At 39.1% G+C, this 14,968-nt stretch overlaps 1 protein-coding gene across 1 annotated transcript; it reads left to right on the top strand.

The window, feature by feature from the left end:
* The first annotated feature begins 5,353 nt into the window (after positions 1–5,353).
* Positions 5,354–13,895, top strand: aoc2 (amine oxidase copper containing 2). Its single transcript, XM_060891867.1, is given in 5 exon segments — positions 5,354–5,518; positions 5,521–7,138; positions 9,235–9,520; positions 11,880–12,012; positions 12,300–13,895. Coding segments are annotated over 5 exon segments (2,445 nt in total). The 5' UTR covers positions 5,354–5,392; the 3' UTR covers positions 12,582–13,895.
* Positions 13,896–14,968: the final 1,073 nt, after the last annotated feature.

The following is a 14,968-nucleotide window of genomic DNA, read 5'->3' as shown; positions in this document are numbered from 1 at the left end:
TGTGTGTTTGTGTTTTTGTTTGTGTTTGTGTGTGTGTTTGTCACGCTTGCCTGTCTTCAAAACCCAGATTACGTGTGCAGATTGTGTGTGCGTTTTTGTTTGTGTGTGTGTGTGTTTGTGTGTGTGTATGTTTGTGTTTGTGTGTCTGTGTTTATGTGTGTGTGTTTGTGTGTGTGTGTGTTTATGTGTGTGTGTGTTTATGTGTGTGTTTGTGTGTGTGTGTGTGTTTATATGTGTGTGTGTTTATGTGTGTGTGTTTGTGTGTGTGTTTATGTGTTTGTGTGTTTATGTGTTTGTGTGTGTTTGTGTGTGTTATAGCACTGCATCACCTCATGAGGGCAGTAAAAACATTTCAAGCTTTTTGGTTGAGGTTGTTCTCATGACCCTGACCATTCTACACACTCGATGTATAACAGACAGAGCCGATCCTGACCTCCCTGGGGCCCTAAGCAAAATTCTGCTAAGGGGCCCTCCTACCTGACCCGTGAGCCATGTAAACCATTTGCCACACATTCACACTTGACATCCCACTGTTATTCATTTTATAAGCTGCATTAGGCCCTACTTAAACTGCCTCCCTCAGATTCCTCTTTATCCATTTTCAAATATAAAATACTATTTATAATATGATGGCTCTTGCAATATTCAACTAGTGAATATGCAATAGCAGATATCAGAAATGACGTTTTTACTAGTGTATAATGTAATTCCTGATATCAAAAATATGGTTACTACTAGAAATCACACTCTTAATATTTACATTTTAAGTATTGAAAACTGAATTCTTGATATCAAAAATCCACATCATGTGAATGTATAAAAGCTGAAATGGCTTGCCATACCGTATCACTGTGTTTTATAGTATGCATTAGAGCAATACTTGATCCCTGATGGTTTATTATTTACTGAGGGATGTGCATTCATATTGACCTGGCATTATGCCCATTAAATCCATTGGTTACCATATTGCATTAACGTTGTTGTAACCTTGATTGAGAGACTATAAACATTGTCATTAGGAGAGCTATCACGCTACTTTTTGTACTGGTCCCCACACAGAAGTTGCTGCTGGATATGGATACAGATTGCACGCGCATATGAACGCATGTGCACGCGCGGCACGGTTATCAAACTGCCGTTTATAAACACTGTTGCCCTTGGGCGTTTATTCACGCGAATGTTCACGTAATAAATTGTTGTGTGACAGACAGGCCAAGAGATGCACTGGCAGCACTGCACAGCTAATTTAGCTAGTCAGATAGAGACTAGAGGCAGAATCACATCAACTTAACTTTACTGTTATTTGCTCTTGCTGACATCAAACTTGAAGACAACACAAGTTTACCTGATTGCTGTTCTCGCATTTCACTTGTCCTTTTTTTCATTTTCTTTTTTCTCTTTTCATGGACAGATGGATAGCTCTGCTTCATATTGTCATCTACATAGTAAACATTAACAAGCGTTGTAAAATGAGGCAGGGGGAGGTGGGGCCTTACGTAATTTGCGGGGCCCTACCCAACTTGCGTAGTGAGCGTATAGGGCCGATCGGCTCTGATAACAGAACACAAAATGTGTTGTGATTAAATAAAACTTTCCGTTATTTATCTTTATGCTGGTCAGAGTGACAGTGTGATAATAAAAAGATAAGACACAGAGTCTCTCCTGTCACAGGAACACTGGGTGTGAAGTGGGAATACCAGGGAACACCAGGATGTTAGCCAACCACAATGCACACACACACACACACACACACAATTTATATTAAAGGCCAATTTACAAACATAAAAGGCTGCTATATAAACCTACATTTACAGCATTTGGCAGTTGTTTTTATCCACAGCAACTTATAATTATCTCAGTTGTAAAGCTGAACAATTGAAGGTTAAGGGCCTTGCTCAGGGGCCCTGGAGTGACAGTTGCTGGCCCCCAGGTTCCAACTCACAACCTTCAAATCAGTAGTACAAGACCTTGTCCACTGAGATACCACTTCCCCTCAAATCTAAAACTATTAACTTCTGGTCTTGATGAAGAGTTATTATACTGAACCAGTATGGAACAGAGTGATGATCCCATGATGATTAAGACTCCCAAGGGCAATGTGTGGCAGAACAGTGAGTACTTTTTACAACCAAACACAATTTCCTTTCTAAATACTTACATAGTTTCATATCTTAACTTCCCCTTAATTACTGTCCTCCTTCTCCTCTGGTTCCAACTGAGCAATAAATCTCTAACATAGAAACAGCTGCCTTATGGCTTCTTATCGTCAGGATGAACTCGGACACGTCATTCAAACGACTTCTTAAAACTCGTAATTTGTTGATTAGATTTTTTTACTTTCAGTAAATAATCGCTGAGAATAAACTTTGACTATAAAACAGAAAAAAGACTAAAAACTCAAAGGTGGACCAACATCATCCAACCAATCAGGTATGCCTGACAGTTCAGGAAGCTCCGCCTCTCGCTCGATATTACAGCCGTTCAGCAGAATGTGAACATGTTTAGCATGGCTTTGGGCTTTTTTTGGTAATAATGAGATTCACAGTCAACTGTGTATAATTCTTTTTGGAAATGATGTAAATATTATAAAAAATTGTGAAAGAAAAAAGACACACAAAAGCTCACACTGTGCTCGTGGATTCTCCTGATGGCTGTTTGTGGTTGAAACAAATTAGTTACTGAAAGTCTACTGAAATCCTTGTTTGGTTTCAGATTAAAACAGAGACGCTTCAGAAAACTTTCCTCTCGAAATTTAAGCTAGTTAGCAGCATTACTGTTAATGTTACTTCCCCTGAAGGAGCTTTCTGACACTGAGGTATCTAGACAAGTTTGTCCGACAGTAAACAGTTGTTCTGATGTCATAAAACTGGCTGATTTAATTTAAAAAACGAAGTTTCTTACGTTGCTTAACATTGTTGCTTACGTATTGTACACAACCTACAACAGACACTCTTCTGTTCTCTTCTGTTTAAATTCCTCCCTTAATGCTGCAATTTTCTCATTTTTCCGGATGATAAACCAATTTGGTTCACTCTGGGGTCAGTGTGCTTCCTGCCTCTGGGAAATGTTTACATGAAGGTACAGTATAGTGGAGAGCCTGCTGTTAGACAGCATTTGGAAACAGTCCCAACAGGAAGAAAGCCAAAAGCAGCGCATGAACATTTAACCAAAACCAGGCTTTCAAATGACCTTTGAACTCTGATGGACTTTTGAATGTCTGTGAAGAAATTTTACTTTTTTTTTAGAGCCCGATGTCAACAATATGACATGAAGCTAACCTACAAAACTTAAACAACACATTAAATTCATTATAATTTAATGAATTTAATTCAATATAAAAGCTTTTTCATCAGTTGGGTTTCTGTGGAAGGACTAGAGTTGTTAAGTTGAGTTGATCCACAGTCTTTTTTTGATGGATGTTTGTTAAGCATTCATTCATTCACTCACTCATTTTCTACCGCTTATCCAAACTACCTCGGGTCACGGGGAGCCTGTGCCTATCTCAGGCGTCATCGGGCATCAAGGCAGGATACACCCTGGATGGAGTGCCAACCCATCACAGGGCACACACACACTCTCATTCACTCACGCAATCACACACTACGGACAATTTTCCAGAGATGCCAATCAACCTACCATGCATGTCTTTGGACCGGGGGAGGAAACCGGAGTTCCCGGAGGAAACCCCCGAGGCACGGGGAGAACATGCAAACTCCACACACACAAGGCGGAGGCGGGAATCGACCCCACAACCCTGGAGCTGTGAGGCAAACGTGCTAACCACTAAGCCACCGTGCCCCTGTTTGTTAAGCAGTTCATGCTAATTTATTTTAACAATATAAATTTAACTTAATGATATAAAGGATAAATTGTAGAATCTGCAGGATGTTTAGATAACAGTTCATTTTTTTTTGTCTTAAATATTATCCAAAATTAATATAAAATAATAACCCAGCATCACAGGAGAGTAGTGTTTATGTAGTTAACCGTAGTTCATCATTATGAGATACTGCGGCTTGCATGAATATTCACACCACCTTACAACCTGGAAGTAAAATGGTTGTCCTTGCAATTACCGAGTGTCATGAATCTAAACAGAATATTCCATAATATTGTATTAGTATTTTTAGTATAATTGTTTTTAAAGTAGATAACAAAATGTCATGGAATCTATTTTGAATTATATGAACAATTTTGTCATGTCTCAAATCCACAGCGGTGTTAATATGAAGCTAATTAATATGCAGCTAATTAATATGCAGCTAATTAATATGCAGCTAGCTAATATGAAAGTAGACACTCAGGACTTAGACTAATTATTAATAAAATAATTTTCTTGTCCCAGTAGTAAAACTATACACACAATCTGAATAATCTTATAACAGCTTTGCAGCTATAAAATATTTCGCCTGTTTATCCTGAGTAAAAATGTCTGATACATCGGTTTCCATTCCACTGACAGAGAGACAGGTTAAATCCTGCAGAAACGTATCACTGAATCAGAAACCTTCCTAGTAAAATCATAGCACAGCGGTTTCACATTAGATTTTCACTCAACATGTCCTTCATAAGCTGCTGAAAGACCATCACAGGTGCAGATGTGTAAACTGGAGGAACATCTGGATTTTGTCAGCGAGCAGCAGCCACTGAGGTGAAGCTCTCAGCAAATCATCAGCAAACATTTCCTCCTAGAAGGCAAACAACATGAAATACTCAAGACAAGCGTAACAGATTTTCATCAGATCGGATGTTAATGACCAGGTTTCCCCCGAAGAGATCCGCACTTCTGGAATTTATGTCTGCTTCACCGATATCTTCAACGAAAGTGTTTTCATTCCAGTGCGAGTTGGAGAAAGAAGACTCGTGTGCTTGTGTTCTCTACAGATGGTGGATTTATAACAAACACGTAAACATCTGCAGGTTTCCGGAATCCCTTTCACCACTGAATAGCTTGGGGGGAAAAAAAGGAAGTAGGTTCTTCTTCTCACTGATATCTTTCGCTTGAAAAGCCACTCAGCTCCTATTCTTTTTCTGAACTGTGGATTTCTTCTTTGTTATGAGTCCATCTAAGAATTCCAAATGTATTTGAGATATTAGTTTAACTTTTATTCCGTATTTGCAACCAAATGATTCACATTCATAAGTTCAGTCGAACCACCAGATTACTGATGGTTTTTTCTGTAGTTTATGAAGTGCAGCTTTTTTTTTGTTTGTTTTGCCTTATCCATACACTTCAGCTCACACACTCCACATCATGACAAAAAAAATATACATTCAGGGTGGTGGTGTTTTCTTGGGTGGATTTCCCTTCTCTAAAATTAGAAGAACACTGAGTTTTCTCTCAGTGTGAAATGATTAGCACGGATCATGATGTGTGGAAGGATATAGCACAATGGTGATAAATCTGGAGGCGTATTTATCAAGGCTGAGGACAGGGATCGTATGGGTGTGGTTTCACTCTCATGCATTTAACCCAACGACACGCTACAGACTTGCTCACATCTCAGCTCCTCCAGTAAAAAGGCACACCAAGCTCCTGCCCACCATTCCCTCAGAGGCATGGTTTCTCAAGTGACCACCTCCCTCGTCAAGTGCCTGCTGATTCTCCTCGGCCTGGTCTCTGTGATACTGAATATCGTTTTGATATGCATGAATTCCAACAGGCTTCCAAAATGCCAGATGCAAACACAAGAATCGGTGGTGGCCAACCACACGGACCACAGCTTGATATTCGCCGACCTCACCCCCAAGGAGTACCAGATGGTCCGGGATTACATGTGGAATCAGAAGGACTTGAGGATTTCTCATTCTGCCTTTGCAAAAGCGTCAGAAAACTACATATTCTTGATTGACCTTGTGCTTCCGAAAAAAGCCGAAGCGCTGAGATATCTGGATTCTCACGGAGTCAAACCCGAACGCCAAGCCAGCGTTGTGGTGTTTTTTGGAGAGCATAACTACCTCAAAGAGTACGCCGTGGGACCGCTGACCGGTCACATCCGTCATCGGGATGTCACAAAGGAGAAGTACAAGGTGGAGAGCCTTCCCTTCACGGCCCGCCCTGTGACCATTGGAGAATACAGCCAACTTTTCCAATTAGTGTATGTTGATGTCTTCAACCAGCTGAAGACAGAACTAAAGGAAAGCTTTGGTTACGACCACAAAAATCCAAATCTGGATGTTTTCGAAGGAATGCCCAGAGGAGTAAAAGCAGGTGATAGAAAGACTTGGATTTCATTCTTCCGTGCACTCAGTGGCATGTATATCCATCCAGTTGGCTTTGAAATTTTAATTTGTCATGAAAGTAAAAACTTCTCAGACTGGACCATTGAAAAGCTCATGTACAACGGCGTATATTTCAACAGCATTGATAGTTTTAAGAAAACGTATGCAGCAGGTACTATAGAAAAAATTGTCTTTAAAGAAATCTCTAATTATGCCTCACTGAAACCGAGAAGCATACCTACAGGGCTGGGACCACATCAGTATTATCTCCAAGGCAAGCGCTTCAGCGTGAAGAAAAACCAGGTAATTTACCAGGACTGGAGCTTTGCGTTCGGTCTGAGCTCACTGACCGGCATGCGAGCGTTTGATGTTCGCTTTAAAGGAGACAGGATCATCTACGAGCTCAGCGTCCAGGAGGCCATGTCTGTGTATGGATCCATAACTCCAGGGATGATGCTTACCAAATTTCTGGACACTAGCATCGGAATCGGCCGCTTCGCCCATGAACTGGTGCGAGGTGTTGACTGTCCGTATTCGGCCACTTATATAGATGTTTACCGCTACATCGACGTCAATGCCACGCAGCTTTTCAGAAACGCCATCTGCGTCTTTGAGCATGATGTAGGACGACCGCTACGACGTCACTTTTCAGATTTCTTCCATAACAGCTATGGAGGCCTGACCAACAGCGCCCTGTACCTCCGCAGCATCACAGCCATCGGCAACTACGACTATATCTGGGACTTCATCTTCTACCAGTGTGGCACGGTGGAGGCCAGAGTTCATGCCACCGGTTATATATCCTCTTCTTATAAAGTGCCCGGCAGTCTGAAGTACGGCCACCAGGTCGCTGAAAACGTGCTCGGAAATGTCCACACGCACTTCGTTAACTTCAAGGTGGATCTGGATATTTTAGGTAAGTGACCACTGCTGGGATTAGCACCAATTAGCGAAGAGTTTAAAAATATATAGTTTTCCTTGGGATATTGGCTTATTTATTTTAAAGCAAGACGACACAGGATGACGGAAGTGATGAATTACTTACATTGTTTTCTCTTAAATTGTAGTAATGAAAAAAATATTAAATATGTAAATATTAAACTTTGTGAAGTGGGCGGAGCATAAATCTTCACATCATCTCGCAAAATATCTTGTTTCATGATATAAACATAATCATAACTAGAATAACACACTCACACATCATTCAGGTCAGAATTTTTTAAAAAGAGCTACAGATTCTTTATTTCTGTATTTAAATCAAAAGATTTTCTCGAGATTTGGAATGTTACATGTTCAATGTTATCCAAAAGTAAAAACAAATGACTTTCCAAAAATGTTGATTATCCTTCAATTTATGTTAGATGTTCGATTTATGAAAAAAAAATTTTTTTAAATAAAATAAAATAAAGTGCATAACAGCAAACCTTTCTCTTAACAGTCAAATAAATAAATTCTAACATAAATATAAACATAATTAACTATAAACAATTGTTTTGGTATTTGTAAATTGATTTAATACCTGGCAAAGATGAATTGTTATTAGTGTTATTAATTGTGTCTATTTATTTATTTGTTTGTTTGTTTGTTTATTTGCATATCCAGTAGTGTCATACTTCAAATACTTTAAAAACACAGCAGAGTGTAGTCTTTTAGAAAACAAAACAAAACTAGGACATAGTTCTAGACTTTTTTCAAAATTTATTATACAATTTCAAGCTAATTAAAGTTACTAAATGAAATAGTTCATGGTGGACAAGAATGTCACTAATTCTGAGCATCTCAATGGCACAAAGTTATATATATATATATATATATATATATATATATATATATATATATATATATATATATATATATATATATATATAACTGTATATTTGCCAAATATACACACACACACATATATATATATGTGTGTGTGTGTGTGTGTGTGTGTGTGTATATTTGGCAAAATATAATAAACTGATTGTTATTTCTGCATAGACATAATTCATTAAAAAAGATATACATGTGTTTTAAAATATGATAAATAAATATTATAAATAAATAAAATCTTGAAACATTTCCCAGATTGACTTCATTACAATCTTCATGACATTGTTTTTATAGTCTATTAAACAGGCTAAAGGACATTTTCATAAATTTCATATATTTCAGCAGTGAAACAGCAGGAACAGCTGGAACACGTTAGTGTACACTGGGGCCCAAAAGTCTAAACCAAACTGGGAACCAGAGATTTATTTTTTCATTTAAAACTGGAAAGAAAGAGAAAGTTTTGGTATTTTAAACTATTTAAAATAGACTAAATGTTCAAGTTTTGTAACGTTTTGTTAAAAAATGTCTGATCTCTTCTACTGAAGCATTTAAAATGGATTAGAAGGTTTTACACAATCTTATGATCCACAATCTAAAATCTTTTCACTCTACGTGTTGTCAGTAATATAATTAGCTTTCATTTCTGCTCTCAGACACTGAGTGACAGGTTCAAGACCTTCCACAAAAAAAATAATGAGTAGAACTGAGGAATTCGGCCAAAAAAAGGGAACATAAACTGTTTCCAGAAAAAGTTTATGTTCCTCAGCCAAGACATATTAACACACTCAAAGATAAGCAAAGAAACTGAAGGCATAAGAGCTACACAAAAATGTGTTAAATGTCTCTGTTTCTTCCACGTCTGAAAGCTAACTAGCTAGCAAGAAAAAGCCAAACCTGTGGATGACATCTGAACTAAAGTCTGAAAGATACAATAATTAGCATGAACTTAAAAAATACCAGCAGACAGAAACTAGTTTTGTGCAAGATAACTGAACAAAAATGGAACTTAGTTTGTGGAAGCTAAATAGCAAAGCTAACCTAGTGAGTACAAGTTAAGTGAGCAAATAACAGCTAGCCTGGCAACTCCATGTTGTTCCTTAGAGTTCATGTAGAAACAGTTAATAATAAGCTGAGCTCAGCGGCAAACTGCTTCATGTAGCATATTAGTGACTGATGCTTTGCTTTCTGAATGTGAAGGTGTGAGGAACGTGTTCCAGACCAGAGACATGGAGTATGAGGAGGTGTCTTTGCCCTGGATGCCTGAGCGCAAGGCCAAAATCCCGAAAGTGGTGGAGAATCAGATCAAGACTGAGCAGGAGGCAGCGCTTCGATACGGCACTAAAATTCCTCGTTACCTCCATGTGGCGAGCAATCAGAAGAATCGTTGGGGCCACCAGCGCTCATACAAACTGCAGGTGATGAGTCTTGCTGGAGATCACCTTCCAGAGAGCGAGCCAGAGGAGAGGAGCATGTCCTGGGCACGGTGAGAGAAAGTTCCATTTATATTTCCTAAAGGTTTTGTATAAAACCTTTAGATATTTACAGAAGTGCTGAAAACTATCTGGTTTGTTCTTTAGTTTTTGTACAAAGCTGATTAAGCTAACACATAATGGAGGTTTATAGCCTCCATATTAGCACTGTGCTTATTTCTGCACAGCATAAATGTAGTGAATGTTTGAATGTAGACATAGTCAGAATGTATTTCAGCTCAAAGACCTGGCCACCTGTCCCACATAAAGACACGCCCAGCTTTCCCACCAGAAGACACGCCCATTTGTGCCACACACCTGTTTATCCCACTTTAAGGATCGCCTATTTGAGACACGCCCATCTGTCTTACTCAAAGACATGCCTGTCTGTCTCACTCAAAGACACTTCCATCTGTCTAACCCAAAGACACGCCCATCTGTCTCACTCAAAGACACGCCCACCTGTCTCACTCAAAGACACGCCCATCTGCCTCACTCAAAGACACGCCCATCTGTCTCACTCAAAGTCACGCTCATCTGTCTCACTCAAAGTCACGCCCTGGCACCTGACTGGCACCAGAAAACGTGAGCACATTACCCCAGTACTTGCCTCACTGCACTGGCTCCCGGTTAAGTTCCGTATTGACTTTAAGATTTTACTTTATGTTTTTAAAGCTTCACATGGTTGCGCTCCCCAGTATATTTGTGACCTCCTCACTCCGTACCCTACAACTAGATCTCTTCGGTCTGCTAATCAATTCCTTCTCTCGGTTCCTCGTGCACATTTTAAAACTAAGGGCGATCGGGCTTTTGCTATGGCAGCTCCAAAGTTGTGGAACAATCTCCCTCTTTATTTAAGATCTGCTACCACTGTCTCACTGTTTAAATCTGCTTTAAAAACCCACTTTTATTCTGTATGTTTTAACTCTGTTTGAAGGTGTAGAATTTTATGTGTTTTCTTTTGGTTTGTTTTTGATTGTGTTCTTACTTTTGCACTGTTCTTGTGTGTTTTTATTTGATGTACAGCACTTTGGCTGCAACAGCTGTTGTTATGTCGCTTTGTAGAAGCCAACATTCTGTTTTCCTATTTCAGCTTAGACAAAAATATATAAAATTTAATGCGGCCTAGGGCTTTCGAGCCACATGCACCAAATTCGGATATGTCGTAGTCCCTGGTCTGAAGTTTTATCCTATTACTTTTCTAAGCGATCTGAGTACCGGTACCGTGTCTCAAATTGGCCTTTTTTCCCATAGACTCCCATTATAAACTTTGGAGGTTTATAACTCGGCAAACTTTCGAACTATCTACACCAAACTCAGTCAGCTCCTTTAGGGTGAGACTCTGAACAAAGTTTTAAATTGGTGTACCTACTGGCCTTTCGGTTGTGCCGCAGCCCCGCCCCCAAAATATGCAAAGTCAAAAAACTTTTTACAACATGGACATGTGACATATCAAAACACTCAGCCCAATGTGGGGAACTTCCTCACGTGTATTCTGATGACGTCACGTGACGTCACGTGATGTCACGTGAAAATAAAAAATTAGCACAACATGAACATGTGACATATCAAAGCACTCAGCCCAATGAGGGGAACTTCCTCAGGTGTATTCGGATGAGGTCACATGTTCGTCTCCACTTGCTTCCAAATGTTTTGGCACCCTATCTTTCTGTCCACTTGCCTCCAAAAGTAACACTGACCCTTATGTCCACTCGCCTCCAAAAAGCACCGGCCTTTGCGAATACTTGCCTCGTCAAAGCCAACATCAATGTTTGTTGCGACGAACTTTACAAATCTAGTTTTTAAATGTGCTTTATAATTTAATGAACTAAACTAAACTAAACTAAACTAATCTGTCTCACTCAAAGACACGCACATCTGTCTAACTCAAAGACACCCACATCTGTCTAACTCAAAGACACGCACATATGTCTCACTCAAAGACACACCCATCTGTCTCACTCAGTCACACCCATCTGTCTCAGTCAAAGACACGCCCATCTGTCTCACTCAGTCACACCCATCTGTCTCACTCAGTCACACCCATCTGTATCACTCAAAGACACGCCCATCTGCCTCACTCAAAGACACGCCCATCGGACTCTCTCAAAGTCACACCTATCTGTCTGACTCTGTCACCTACACCTGTCCCGCAATAAAAGACAGACTCCTCTGTTTGAGTAAAAGACACAACCATCTGCCCTACTTAAATACAGGCCCACTGGTTCTGCTGCTCTTAAAGACACCCCCACCTGTAAACAAATGTGTGTTCTTGAATAGAAACCATTTAATACACTGTATGCGTTACACAGCAAAAAGTACTGCAATATCTGATCTCCCTGATCTTTCTTTTCTTCCATCCATTTCTCTCAGGTACAAAGTTGCCATAACAAAGCATAAAGACTTGGAGCAGACCTGCAGCAGTCTGTACAGTCAGAATAACATGTGGGACCCAGTGGTGGACTTCAGCAATTACATCAAGGATAATGAGAGCATTGAGAATGAGGTGAGTTTCAGAAAGTCGTTATCGTGTTAATTAAAAGCTTTTCACCACAGCGCTGTTGAAGTATGGATTCTGATTGGTCAGAAGGTGTTGATTGACAGCTATCATTCAAATCACTGTTTTTTTATTAGTGCAATCATTCTAATATGTTGAAACTTTTTCTCATTGCTATGGCGATTTAAAAAAATGGAAGGAGTCTCCTGTGTTAGCGCATTTATCATGATTATAAATGTCAGGAACATGTTTATTATTAACCAAACATGTGCTGGTACCTCGATTTGTTCAAACAGGATCTGGTTGCCTGGGTAACGGCAGGTTTCCTCCACATCCCACATGCCGAGGACATCCCCAACACGGTGACGGTAGGAAACGGAGGCGCCGTCCTCATCCGGCCGCATAATTACTTTGACGAAGATCCGTCTATCAACTCAGCCGACGGCGTCTACATCAAGCCGGGATCGGAAAGAGACTGTGAATACAACAAGATGGCGTGTTTAGACAAACACCTGTGTAGCCAGACACTGGAGCCGTTCACCTACAACGGATTCGAGGGTGTCATGAAATTTGCCTAATAAACATATCACATTAAAGATGTTTGCTGTTCTTAACGAATTAATTCCTCACCTCTGTAGTCGCATCTTCACTGTTAGCATTGTGTGATACATGTGGTTTAGTTCTTATCTTTTTGTATTTTACTTATTTTTTAATGACCATCGAATGAGATTCAACAGAACTGAAGTCACAACGAACTCCGGAGGTTTTTTCTCTTTTGAGGTCTTTTCAAAATGAAATGAATTTCTATACTTTTTATTTTGACTTTTAATTACGTTATAGCGGCTCCGGTCGTTGCCTTAATGATAAAAAGCACTGACACTGGGGACTCCTTCCATCATTGTCCATAAACATCTCCTCACTGAAAACATCACCATATAAACAATTCCTCAGTTTTTAATCCATTTAAGTGGAACGACATGCTGTGAACGGTTTGTTACTATAGAAACGTTAACGTATTAGAAGGATACAAACCTGTGATTTGCAGATGACCAATCAGAATCCAGAATTAAAAACATATCACAATGTCATTTTATATGATCTTAACTACCCTTTTAGCCACTTTTAGCTCCTTTTTAGTGTCTCTTTTAGCTACTTTCTGTGCAACGTACTATTTTGTCAGATGAATTAACGCTGCTGTCTGTCTCGATTTGGAGGGTTTGATAGTATTTGTATACAGTTTTGTCTCACTCGGGTCCTACTTTATGGTTAAAATGTCCCGGAGCTCAATTTCACGCTTATTTTCAGCCTACCTCATTTCAGCCAGGAATCTCCTGATGTCCAGTTTTTGCAAACAAGAAATTCACTAACAAGAAATCCAAAGCATCTGATTGCGTACTGGATGTCTTTCGTGTCATGACATCAATAACGAGGCATTTTAATCAACAACAACTCGCATGTTCAGAAAACAATAAAGTATTCTGTGGCTCGAGACTCTCGCAGTAATTTTCTTACAGTGTTACTAATGTTCTGGTTAAATGTAGGATCGCTTTAAAAAGCTACGATCATCCAAATTCATGCTTGAAGTTCCTAGTAATGCGTTTTGTTGTTTTTTTTGTTTTTTTTTTGAGGAAATTGCTAACGATCAAACTTGTTGCCATTTCTACTCCGAAAGATATGTGCAGTTAAAATAACACAAAATGTTCTTATGAACTGAAAATACAAAAGCGCTTGAGATTCTCAGTGTTACTTGTGCTACAGTGTTTCCCTGTTTAGGAGATTTTTACCTTATTTCATGTAGGTTTTCTAATCTATATCTTTATGTGTATAAACATGTCACTTATGATGTTCAGCTGTATGAGAAATAAAACCTCAATAAAGTTCAGTTGAATTCCTCTGCAGTGTTGTGTACATTTTATGTTAGAATTCTAGCCAGAAGAAGAAGAAGTAAGGATTAATGGTTGTTTTTCTCACTGGGGCTTAGTTACAGACACACACACACACACACACACACACGCACGCTTGTGTGCACTGTTTAGACTGCCTCTGTCCCCTGTGTATCATAGAAACTGCTTCAACACACACTTACAGCTCCATCAATAACCAGGGGCAGGAGGTGAAGGTCAGGTCAAAAAATCTTGTTTAGATTTAGAATTTTATACCAACATTTATAAGATTTTTAAAGCTTTACTCAATTTATTCTTCAGTGTCATGTTATAGTTTAAAAGGATGAAATCTCAAGTCTACGTTTTTGTTTATCTAATAAATATCTCATAATAAATTATTATTCCATGAATTAAAGAAAATTAAATAGAACACACTCATATAAACTTCTTTGGATAATTAACAGTCTTAAAAAAAAGTTCTAAAAGGAAACTTTTTCCACAGAAACTGGACTTTGTCTCGTGTCCATGTTGGTGACTGAACGTCTTCCTCGCGTCTCACTCCATGGTGGTGTTAATATGAAGCTCATATGAAAGTAAACACTCAGGACTTTAAGAATTTGTAGAGTTTCATCACTATTTCTGTTTTTCTCTACAACACTACAGGTGATAGATTCATAGAAACAGTAATTTTTCTCCACACAGATGTTTGTATGTTCAGAGTAAATGTTGATATCAAACCCATTTCTGCTCTCTGAGAAGCTCCGAGTGTTTGTTCATCTAAAAAGCAGCTCAGATTTCTCTTCAACACTAAAATTCAGTGTAAGATCATCAACAGAGGGACAAACACACATCTAAATCACACTGAAAGAACGACAGAGTCTGATTTATTTTAGATCGGACTCACAGACACGACATCAGACGCTTCTTTATACTGATTAAAAACGTCCCAGAAGTCCATCAGAAGTTCATCAGAAGTTCATCAGAAGTCCATCAGAAGTCCTTGTCCATCCCAGTGTTGTGTTTAAAAGGTTAAGGTTAATAATTACAGATTTCTAAAACCTGGAGCCGTGTTTAAAAGAGCA

The sequence above is a fragment of the Tachysurus vachellii genome, chromosome 18 (assembly GCF_030014155.1).
Source record: "Tachysurus vachellii isolate PV-2020 chromosome 18, HZAU_Pvac_v1, whole genome shotgun sequence".
Lineage (NCBI taxonomy): Eukaryota > Metazoa > Chordata > Actinopteri > Siluriformes > Bagridae > Tachysurus > Tachysurus vachellii.
This window is presented reverse-complemented; position numbering and strand designations above follow the sequence as displayed.